Source organism: Bidens hawaiensis, unplaced genomic scaffold (assembly GCF_021521415.1).
Source record: "Bidens hawaiensis isolate Kalapana, Puna unplaced genomic scaffold, B.hawaiensis_p1.1 tig00026588_1, whole genome shotgun sequence".
Taxonomy (NCBI): Eukaryota; Viridiplantae; Streptophyta; class Magnoliopsida; order Asterales; family Asteraceae; genus Bidens; species Bidens hawaiensis.
In genome coordinates this window covers 28749-41187 of record NW_027494267.1, presented here as the reverse complement: position 1 = coordinate 41187, position 12439 = coordinate 28749, and the positions used below count along the sequence as shown (strand labels likewise).

The 12439-nt window shown below is 34.1% G+C and overlaps 1 protein-coding gene across 1 annotated transcript; it reads right to left on the bottom strand.

Moving 5' to 3' along the window:
- Nucleotides 1–4013: 4013 nt before the first annotated feature.
- Nucleotides 4014–10872, bottom strand: LOC143573586 (chloroplast processing peptidase-like). The gene is made up of 5 exons (XM_077058425.1): nucleotides 10438–10872; nucleotides 7197–7334; nucleotides 4983–5069; nucleotides 4817–4884; nucleotides 4014–4235 (listed from the first exon to the last, which is right to left on the bottom strand). Exons 1-5 carry the CDS (start codon nucleotides 10870–10872, stop codon nucleotides 4067–4069), a joined length of 897 nt encoding a protein of 298 aa, XP_076914540.1. The 3' UTR covers nucleotides 4014–4066.
- Between the last annotated feature and the right edge of the window lie 1567 nt (nucleotides 10873–12439).

Genomic DNA, 12439 nt, shown 5'->3' with positions numbered 1-12439 from the left:
TGCCTACATTCCAAGAACCTACACGCAATGTATACCTCCTATCATTCCCATTTCCTACCCTACCTGCACCTCTCGAACACGGTCTCAAGGACAAATCATAGCTCCTACCGTTAATGATTGTAACCAAACACACAAGTACACAGAAAGTTTGTAAACGCAAGCACACAAGTACACGTAGTATAGGTAAAAAAGCACGCTCACACTCACACCTCACTCCCGGTTGTCGCCCGCAAAGTACAAGAACCTACGGAGATATGTTACTAAAAAAATGAAAAATAAAATAAGTTATTTAGGCTTTATTATTATGACCTTTTGTTTTAGAAAACAAAAATATATTGTAATAATCTATGTGATTATGAGATAAAAATATCTAGTATAAAATGAGTGTGCTTTTCTTAAGGGGTTGACCAAGAAAATGAGTGGTGGATTTCGTCAAAAACGTGCAAGGTTAATATTTTAGATTACCAAATGTTTATCTTACAAAATACCTGATTCTACCAAATTATTTTGTTTAAAATATTATTTAGTATATAATAATAAATATTTTCAAAAATTTTTGGATAAGAGTGACTTGGTTTTGCCCTCCCAAAATGAGAGAGACGGTAGTTGTATACGCTGGAAAACGGGATGTAGCGGTTATATCGCACTCTTTGTGTTTAACCGGAGCAGCGAAGCGCCATCAGAATTTACCCATGTTGCCGAATGCGAGTGATATCACCGTGAAGATGCTGGAAACAGTCGTCGTATCCGGTGGAGCAACTACCCCTGGTTCTGCCGTCAGTCTTACGGTGCCTTGCTACCTTGTTTTCAAACGATGACGTGGTGGTGGCTTGTGGAGACCTGCGATGGAAACAAGGGAGGAGTAAAGGAGAGTACTTACCCGGAGCTGGGAACTGTTCCAATGACACCGCCGGCGAGATTGCAGGTGTGTAACGTTGGTACGGAGAGAAAAAAGGGAACGTTGTATTTTAGTTAGTTTGCTCGTTGAAATAACCGAATAAGAAATTAATGAGAAAATCAATGAAATAAACCAAAGATTTCGTGCTTGATCAGTAAGTTAAGAGTATGGACTTGTATTTTAGTTAATATCCTTTTCTTGGACCTTAATTCACTCGATTTATGCAAAAAATAAGTGATTTGAATGCTAAAAACGAACTAGGAACCTAAAATAACAAAACAATCTGATCAGGCGGGTCATGGCGTCGTGTGGCCACCGCATGGGGGTGCCATCGTGCAGCGCTCCGGGCTGGATGGGTTGGAGTTTGATTTTTGACATATATGGCCCTTGTAGTTTGAGAATTGGTTAAGTATTTGAACCTTTTATGCTTAAAACAATAAATAAACAACATGAAAATTGTAAAGGGTATAAAGTGAACATGAAAAACTTAAAGTCTTATAAATATTTGATTTTTGATTAATAATAAAAAATGTTCCCAGGTCGGGTTAAACATATACGAATACGGATTTGAAAAATCCAAGATGTTACAAAAAACACGCCACATAAATTAAAACATTATACGGTGTTTAGCACACTATAGATCAAAACCATTAACTGTATTGATCCAAAAGTCCCAGATTTATTCTAGGCTTCTTAAAAACTATGTATTCTTACCAAAACCCACCATATATGTATGATACGTTGTGATACATTTTGATTCGATAATATATACACACACAATATGACATGACATATTGTAATGTAAAATAATACAATACAATTTAATTACTCTATGATACATTATGATATGGTTTGATACAATATGATACAATACATATCTTTGAATTAATTAGGATAAAATATCAATTAAATACGATATGATTTGATACGATACATTATGAATTGTAACTTTGAAATAATTATTACATATAATAATTACAAACTTTGGTGCCGCGAAGTGTCGATTGGACCACTTGGCGACACCGTATTGAACCATTGGTCATTGAATTCTGTTTGTCCTTTTTGTATTCTATTTTTGATTTAGTTCTGGTACCGTGACAGACATAACAGAAACCGAACGAATTTGCATAGACTCACTTCATGGCCACTTTGTGGCACCGTACTAGTCCTTAAATTTTGTTTGTTTTTTTGTTTTAGTTACGGTATCGTGACAAACATAACGGAAACCAAACGAATTTGCGTAGACTCACTGCATTTTGTTTTTAATTTTGGTACCGTAACCAATGTGATGGGAATCAGCCAAATTTGCATAGAGTCACCGCCTCAACTTCCGGGATCGACAATGCTCAGATCTTCCCAATGCCCGAGTGTTACCAACTGACGCTACTCAATTGATCCACCTCAAATTTTATATGTTTTGTTTTATTTTTGTTTTTTTAGTTCTGGTATCATAACGGCCTTAATCGAAACCGACCGAATTTGCGTCAAGTTACCGCCTCTACGCTCGGGACCAGCAACGTGTGGACTTATATCGCCCTGGTTTTACCAACCTGCCCAGCGCAACGCGCTAGGTATAACACTAGTTAGTAATAAATATCAATTGAATGTTACTAACAATTCATTTTGACTTTAAAAACCTTAACCACAAAAGACCAAACTACCATTTTCATTAAAATCTTAACTGATTTATTATCTTCTTGTTAATTACAAATTTGTCATTGTTGTTTTAGTGCATTAATTACACATATAACAACTCTTTTTTTTTAATATATAAAGATTGGTTTTAGATAAAAATAAACTGCTAATATGTTATTTAAGAAAACTTGGCATATGACAACTTTTTTTAATAAAATATAATAAAGATTGGTTTTTAGATATTTACAATTAGTACCATCCAATTGGTTACAAAAAATCACTCATATTATATTTTTCATCTCTTTCTATATATTTTAACTTAAAATGTCATTTTTCTTTAAAATGTTTATATCCTAAAAGTATCTTTAAATATGTTACATTCCATTCTCTATTTTTTATTTATATCTTACTTATAATTATTTATTTTACAATTTTTTCTCTTTCTTATACACTTATATAATTATATTGAATGCTGAATAATTACCCTCTATAAAGTTACTATTAGAGCATTCACATTCCTTTCATTATCTCTAAACATAAAATTACACTAAAAATCACTATATTTTCTCTATCAATTTCAACTACATAATATTTTTTTGACAGATAGTGAAACTTGTTCCTTTACATTTGCTTGAATTTTAAGTGATTGTCCTTTTACCTTTAAAAATATCATAAGCCGTCCTTTATGTTCAAAGATCTTTGCACGGTTTATCCTTTTCACTAATGAATGTTAAATTTTTTCCGTTAAATACAAGGTAAATTAGTCTTTTTACCAATTTACTATGTTTAGGTTAAGTTTTCCAGCGAAAAAGGAGTTTTCCGGCAAAAAAAACGTTTTTCCGGCGACATGAGACTAGTAGAGTTACGCTTCCGTTAGTCGTGGATCATTGAAATCAAACATGCTAAAAGGTGGGATTGTCACCAACTATTTTGTTAGTTGAAACTAGCAACAACCAAAGGAGATAGTTAGAATTATTTAATTCAAAAAATATTAAAAAAATATTATATGGTGAATAGTAGTTTTTTAAATATACAAAAAAATCATTGTATTCTCTCTTCTCCACTCATAACACCCTAAACTACCTCACATAATAAAAACCTATCTCACATAATATAATGGATATGATGTAAATGCTCTAAATATGTGAAAAACTATGTTTTTCTTTATATTTTAGATTATATTTTATAGATGAATGGTGATACAGAGAGTGGGATGAGACTGCTTTAAACTATCATTTTCCCAGTTGATTTATTTTATTTCCTTTTTTTTCTATTGTTTCAACTATAGTTGCTTGGTTTTTTTAGTTACCATTTCTACATGCCCTAAGAAAATTTAAATTTTTATTCTTCTAACCAGAAGACAATGCTGTCCCATCACTCTGAGCATAACTAATCGATAAACGTCGCCTATACATTTTAATACCCGAATCAGTTATCACCTGCCACTCAAACATATAATTGATAAACATATAGTTTACATGTTGACCATAAAAAGTCAAAGAAATGAGGTGCATGCCTTCAATCCCTAAACACCTATTGAGATACCAATGTAGTGGAATCTTGTTGAGTTTCTAAACTACTGGTGGTATTTTCCGGTTTGTCGACTGCGCAACCAGCTGGCAAAATCGTGCTGCCGATCCTCGTTGGTGGCCAATACCGCAACACTGATCTCCCGATTATGTTTTTTAACGGTAGGGGTCCCCTGTGATTAGATTTTTTTTAAAAAACAAAAAACAAAAAAAGACATTAATCTTGGTTTTGACTTTCATTAACTGAAAACAGAAATAAAATCATGAAGATTAAATCATTTATATCTTTGAATAAAAACGATTCAAGAATTTGTGCGAATTGAATACATAATTATTACGACTTTCAACCCGTTTGATATGCTCCCCTTAAGCTAATCTTTAAATCTTTTATTTGACCTGTTTGAGATAAAATACACCAAAATCTTTAAATCCTTAAATTTTTTATTTGGCCCATACACACCAAAATATTTAAATCTTTTAAGTCTTTATATTTGACCCGTTTGAAATAAAATACACCACATATTTAAAGCAAGTCTTTTTATTTGACCCATTCAAGATAATATACACCAAAATCTTTAAATCTTTAAATCTTTTTATTTGACCCGTTTGAGATAAAATACACCAAAATCAACCCATTTATAACCAAAACGAAATACCCACCGCCCAATTCGTTACAAAGATTTAAACTTTTCTATCAAACCGATTAATTGGTAAAATGATTTGTGCATAAAAGTAAAAAAAAAAAAAAACTTACCAAACATGTGAATCATAGCTGTTATTACGGTTATCTCCCATCACAAACACATAATTCTCTGGCACGCGCTGCAATAAACAAATATGGCCGACTTTTAGCAACAGTTTCAAGATTAGGGTTTTGTGGATGATGAAAAAAAAATGTAAAGATTTAAGATTGAACATACAATTGGAGTCATTTCATATTTAGGTGCTTCGTAAGTGAAGTCTTCATTTCTGACTACCCCGTTTACTATTAGCTTCCCGTTGTGTACCTGTGAAGAAAAAGTTTGCAAATAGTTTCAATAACAGTTTGTTTATTATAAATGTCTAAAATGCCCCTTAATATTTTAGTGAGGGGTTTCTGAAATCTCAACCCATTTTGACCCATTTCAAAAACCCCTCATTAAAAAATTCAAAAAAAATAATAAAGAAATCATATCTCGAAATATAAATAAAAAACTAAAAAGGTAAAAAAACTAAAAAGTTTTCTCTGTTTTTCTCGTTCCATAAAAAAAAAAAAAAAAAAACTTAAGAAACGTCAACCTGTTTGACCCATTTCAATCATCTTCTTTTTTTAGTTTGACCCATTCTGACTCATTATATACATTTTATTACAACCCATGGGTCACATTTGCCACCCCTACCTGCTCATATCACTAAGTAAGCAAGTCCATATATCCCCCGTAGCTCCAGAAGAAAGGCCCCGGAACAAGCTCAATCACAACCACGCAAACCAAGAAAAAGTGTTAAATAGAACCTTCTTTTGAACACAACTGGCCCAAGCCTTGTTAAACCGGCAGGCAAGTTCACAAAAATTCTCTATCAAACTTAAAAGTGAATGCCATCATCATGAAGGTGCTTTCTTAGAAGGTACTTCTCAAGATTCAAAACCGTCCCCGGTCCTTCTAAGAGCAAAACCCCCAAACCAAGCCTCAATCAGCAAGCGTTAAGAATCAGGATGCTTATATGGTTGTCTTTGCATCTCAAAATGATCCATAACTAACGCCAACAACATATGTTGCCAGAGTGTTGACTGATTTGCAAGGGGTGGAATCTGAGCCCGAGTTCTACAAGGTTGATCATAAGGAGATTGATGACATGACAATGTTGGAAAAGGCTACAAAGCATCTTTAAGACCCCAACCAAGATTCAACCTTGCAAAGGTGATTGGAAAGTTGCATGGAGAGAAGAGTTCTCTCTCTATGCAGCTTTCCATGAAGGTTGCGTTGGTAGGGTCTTAAAGATGTACCTACCCACTATCCCGAGAATCGATGACGATGAACACCAGTATTTTGTGTCCCTTCTAACACAGCTATGACATCCATCTTTTTATGATCAACCTCAATAGGACTTGGGTTAGATGCTACCACTTACATATTAGTCAGCACTTTGGCAATAGATGTGGTTGGTGTTAGTTGTGCTTCATTCTTAGATGTAAGGACATACCATATAAGCATCATGGTTTCAAACGTTTGGTGACCGGATACACTTGGTCTGATTGTTTTGCTTAAAGACCGACCTAAGAGACAGTCCTAAATCTAGAAAAGTGCATTCCAAAGAAGGCATCTCCATGACGCAGGCATTCCCTTTGAAATTGACAAAAAGTTTTGCGGACTTGCTTATCAGTTAGCAGCAAGTCGCGGGCCATTGGTATTCAAAAGAAGGTTTTATAACACTTACTCTTTCTTCGTGATTGAGCTTGCATGGGATATATGAGCATGCTCACTTCAGGTAGAAAAAGCAGCAATTCGGTTCACGAAAACTGCATTTTCTATTAGGAGTAGCAGGTGTTGGTTCTTGAGCAGTGGACGACTTGCCAGGTCACCATGTTAGAAAATCTCACCAAACTTTTGTTTCATACTTTTGGGTAAACCAGCCCGACCCGTCTCATTTTCCCGACCAGAGCCGGCTGGTGGGTTGGGCAACCCGGGCGACCGGCCGGGTCACTTAATTTTTGGGGGCACAATTATATTTATATATATATATATATATATATAATTTTTTTTATAAAACATGTACAAATCTTAATCCTTTTCTTAGATATTGGGCACAATCTTTTTTTTACCCATAACCCATTTGAGATATTGGGCCTACGGGTCTTTTTATTTCGTTACTCGTTAGGGCCTACGGGCCTTTTTATTTCAGCTCGGCCGAGGCATTTAAATTTAAATTCTTGGAGACGGCCCTGTTCCCAACAAGCACAAAAAGTATCTGCTTTGAGTCCCGTTACCCAACATGTTTGACCGGCCAAGAAATTCGGCAATTCACGTCTTTATATGTGAAAATATGTACTTCAACAACAAATAGGTTGAAATACAAGCATAGGATATCACATGTTGCATAACCAATAATATTTGCATCAAACAATCGTATTTGTGAGAATTAAACAAGAAACTAACCTCCACTAAATCTCCCTCCTTCGCAACAACTCGTTTAATGAAAACATCATCATCGGTGTATCCTACCTCTTGGAGGACTGGCGGGCTTTTAAAAATCACAATATCGTTTGGACATGGCTTTCTAAAATAGTAACTAACCTGAAAACAGTGTCAATAAATCAAGAAATTGGCCAATGAGATATCAAATAAAAGGATTATTCATTTAACAAAATAGTTGAAAGAACTTGTTACACATGAAAATTAAAAATGCATGTCATGATATAGAAACTATATACTTATTATTACCGTTGATATAAACTATAACCTTTGATTTTTAACAAACTGATTTCTATAAAAAAGTTTATTAATTCTCGTAAGTTTCTAACATCAGTTTCCTAAAATTTAGACACAAATAAGCACTAAATAACCTATAATCTAAAAAATTATATGAACCACATCGTTATGCACAAATCTTCCCTGTACGAAAGGTGTGCCTCAAAACTACGCCTTATGTCGATTTTCTGTAAACAAGCCGTATAACTTTACTAGAACTGACTTACAGTGTTGTTGTGGCGGAAGTTACAGCCCGGAAAACACGTGAGGTGGTGTATCTATAGCAGCACCCTGATAGGAATCATGCTCTAGAAAAGTCTAAATAACATTTGTCTATTTTGGGAGGGGAAGTGCAACTAATATTTCTATAAATAGGGATTAATAGCTAATAGGGAGGGGAGAGTATGTTTTAGGCTTAAGATGGTAGTACCATGGCTCCTGCGTATGCAGCGAGAGGGCTAGGCCCGGGAATCTCTTGTAATCTTTCCTTACATTTTCATTAATACAATCATTCTTCCTTTTTATCCCTAATATCTTCTCTACATTCACACCCTATCCTCCTAATCCAAAATCAAATAATTTTGGATATCCAGCAAAATACTATTTTAACAACAAATTTCGGTTTTTGAGTTTTTAAAGATCGTTCGGTTTTTTTAGTTTCGCTATTTGAACTTGAAAATTTTGGACCAAAAAAATTGCCGAAAACAATGAACTTGGGCTTAACACATGTTACTGATATGTGCCTTCCCACGTTTAATCTTCCACTAATTTAGTTGTTAGTTAATTTAGTAGTTTGTTTATTATGTTTAGGAGATCATGGGTCGTATAATGGCTTAGTGGATAATTTGTTAGTTTCTTTGTATGCCTATAAAAAGTTATGTAATTTCCATATGAATTATGAATGAAAATATGAAAATTATCTGATCATCTTTCTAGTCTACTAATCTGGTTTCCTTCTAATCTTCTTTGGCCAATCAATTATTGGTTGGAACCACATCAGTTACATCTTGTTAATCAACAATTAATTCATAATTTTACATTTGGGCTAAAATATATAGGTTACATGTTTATATTCTGATAAATTACTTAAAATTATTTAAAAAATATATGTAAATTAATAAATTTGGCTCGCTTCTGTTTCGGTTTTTATTAAATACAAAACCAAAACTGAATTGTAAGTTTTTACAAAATAAATTAAACCAGACCGTCAGTTATTGTTTAAATTTGGTTTTTTATTCATGCATACCCCTAAATTAATAATTGCTCAGACCAAATTAATAAATTCTTAGTTTATATATTATATCATTTATAAGAATTTAATAAATATGTAACTCAAATACGTTAGCCCAAATGTACAATCTTCAATTAGTTATTCACCGACAAAATGATTACCCAAATTCATTTAAGCTCAAATAACAAAACTGAAAAAACCGAAATCCTAAAACCCAAAACCTATAAACCCGAAACTGTTTTCAAAAATTTAAAAAGTTTCAGTTTTTTGTTAGGTTTTAACCCAAAACCGACCCAAACCAAACCATGCACACCCTTAAAACAAAACTACAAACCAAAATATTTTCAAGCTCAAATAAAAAACTGAAAAAAACCGAAATCCTAAATACCCAAAACCTATAAACCCGAAACTGTTTTCAAAAATTTAAAAACTTTCGGTTTTTGGTTAGCTTTTAGCCCAAAACCGACCCAAACTAAACCGTGCGCACCCTTAACACAAAACTACAAACCAAAATATTTTCAACCTCAAATAACAAAACTGAAAAAAACCGAAATCCTAAATACCCGAAACCTATAAACCCGAAACTGTTTTCAAAAATTTAAAAAGTTTCGGTTTTTGGTTAGGTTTTAGCCCAAAACCGACCCAAACTAAACCGTGCGCACCCTTAACACAAAACTACAAACCAAAATATTTTCAACCTCAAATAACAAAACTGAAAAAAAACCGAAATCCTAAAACCCAAAACCTATAAACCCGAAACTGCTTTCAAAAATTTAAAAAGTTTCAGTTTTTGGTTCGGTTTTAGCCCAAAACCGACCCAAACCAAAAACTAATAAACCAAAATATTTTCAAGCTCAAATAACAAAACTGAAAAAACCGAAGTCCTAAAAACCAAAACCTATAAACCCAAAACTGAACCGTTTTCAAAAATTCAAAAACCAAAGATTCAATTTTTGGTTCGGTTTTAGCCCAAAACAGACCCAAACCAAACCGTGCACACCCTTACCACAAAACTAAAAACCAAACAACATTTCTACCTTCTCAGCCACCAATCTATCTCCTACATCAAATGTAGGATACATCAACAACGACGGAATAAACCTCGGTTCCGCGATAAACGCTCTAAACCCAAGATCAAATTACACCAAATCAGGGGTATGCATGAAACCAAAAAATCCTAAAACCCAAAACCTATAAACCCGAAACTGTTTTCAAAAATTAAAAAAGTTACAGTTTTTTGTTATGTTTTAGCCCAAAACCGACCCAAACCAAACCGTGCACACCCTTAACACGAAACTAAAAACCAAAACATAAACCAAAATAATTTCAAGCTCAAATAACAAAACTGAAAAAACCAAAATCCTAAATACCCAAAACCTATAAACCCGAAACCGTTTTCAAAAATTTAAAAAGTTGCGGTTTTTGGTTAGGTTTTAGCCCAAAACCGAACCGAACCAAACCAAACCAAACCGTGCACACCCTTAAAACAAAACTACAAACCAAAATATTATCAAGCTCAAATAACAAACCTGAAAAAACCAAAATCCTAAAAACCAAAACCGAACCGTTATCAAAAATTCAAAAACCCAAAGTTTCAATTTTTGGTTCGGTTTTAGCCCAAAACCGACCCAAACCAAACCGTGCGCACCCTTTAACACAAACCTAAAGCCCAAAACATAAACCAAACAACATTTCTACCTTTTCAGCCACCAATCTATCCCCCACATCAAATGTAGGATACATCGACAACGACGGAATAAACCTCGGTTCGGCAATAAACGACCGAAATGCAAGCGAAACCGCAAGCGCCAGGAACACCGTTTTTGCATCATCAGAGCTAAAATCCACCCAGTCTGGCAACAACCCACCTTTCTTTTCATCGTCATCACCATCTCCATCACCACCATTATCATCACCACCACCACCACCACTAGAATTTGAATTTGAATCTAAACCCACTTTAATAATATCCTTAGCAGAAGAATCTTTAACATGGAAAGTGAATTTGGGTTTGTGGGTTTTGGGGTTTGGGTTATGAAAGGCTGGAAATTTAAGGGGTTTGATGGTGAAATTGAAGGTGGGTTTTGGGGTGTGGAGTGAAGATAATTGTGAGAAGTGTGAAGAAGATATCATTTTTGTTGGCTGGGTTGAATTTGGTGCAGAGGATGATGGTGATGATGATGGTATTAATATGGTTTATTGAAATTTAATAATTGGCAGACAATTAAGTTAAGTGATTTTTAACGGGAGACCACTAATCTTTTTAAATTTGGTATCGTTAGTGGTGATAAAACGAAAAGGGATTATTAAAATTCAATAAACCATATTAATATCAAACTAATGTTTTAGGGCTTTTGATCGGAAGGGGGATACAAGTTAATTGATGTAAAACTTCGTTCAAAACGGTGCTCAAAAACGACGAAATAATGCTTCAATTCAGGTGTTTGAACTTACAATTGACAAAAATCAAGTTGTCTGGATCACCGTTTCGAGCTAAGTTTTACATCAATCGACTCGTATCCTCCTTCCGATCAAAAGCCCTAAAACATTTGTTTGAAATTCGGAAAAAAGTATAATGCCGTTAAGTCATTTTTAACGGGGGACCATTGGGGGTCAACTTTTTTAAATTTGGGACCGCCAGTAGTGATAAAATGAATAGGGATTATTATCGGCCAATACCAGTCAATAAGGATTATTAAAATCCAATATACCTATTAATATTATTGAGAGACTTCATTTGACTTGCTAATTAAGTTACTGAGTGTGAGGATAATAAACTAAATTATGGAAATAATTATTTGTCTAGGAATTGAGGTGCACACACAGGATATTTTTCAGAACCGGACAGGAACCGGTTCCGAGTATGGTTAACAAAAATAAAAAACGGGTTAGATAGAAACCGGTTCCGGGTATAGTCAGGAATTTGACTGGGTTTTCTGCGTTTATTTTTTCAAGTTTCGGGTAGGGTCGGTCCGGGTTTCAACATGGTCAGAGTGGAACGGGTTCCGACGGATCCAAGGTTGGGTCCGATTCCGGGTGAAATTGAATGCGGGTTTCAGGGTTTGGGGGAAGATATCATTTCTGGTGTGGAGATTTAATTGTTTGTTGCAGTTTGGATTGGTGTAGGGTGGGTGGTGTTAGATTGGATGGAAGAATGGAAGTAGGATGATGGTGATACTATTATTGGGAGACTTCATTTGATTTGTTAATTAAGTTTGAGTGTTGAGATTAGGGAAATTGTGTCGATATTGGTATCGAAAATCGTAAATGTTTTGTATTGGTATCAAAATGTTTGGTTTGGTACCGGTTCAGTTGTATCGGTATTGAAAACTCAAACTTGATACTGATTTGGAACTGATATTGAGTCTGTGCATCCCTAGTTGGGATAAACTAAACTGAGAAGAGGGATCTGCCATGTTTATAACAGTATTAACAATAACCTAAAAAGGCTAAAATAATCGACACTTGTATACCTATGATAATAAATAAATAAGTATTTTTAAAACGACTTATAGTTGATTGTTAAACTCGTGTGGTGAGTTGATTAGGTTGCAAGTCGACACGAGTGTTAAATAAATATGTCGTAGAGCTCAGATCTATCAGACTCAATTGTTTTGTTTTGTTTTTTCTATTTTTATTATCTTAATTAAATATATATATATATATATATATATATATATATATATATATATATATATAT

Coding starts and splice junctions, on each gene's coding strand:
- LOC143573586 (XM_077058425.1), bottom strand. CDS start 10,872: ATGATATCTTCTTCACACTTCTCACAATTATCTTCACTCCACACCCCA. Junction 7,335..10,437: donor ATAGATTGGTGGCTGAAAAG/GTAGAAATGTTG, acceptor CACTGTTTTCAG/GTTAGTTACTATTTTAGAAA. Junction 5,070..7,196: donor AGGAGGGAGATTTAGTGGAG/GTTAGTTTCTTG, acceptor TTTTCTTCACAG/GTACACAACGGGAAGCTAAT.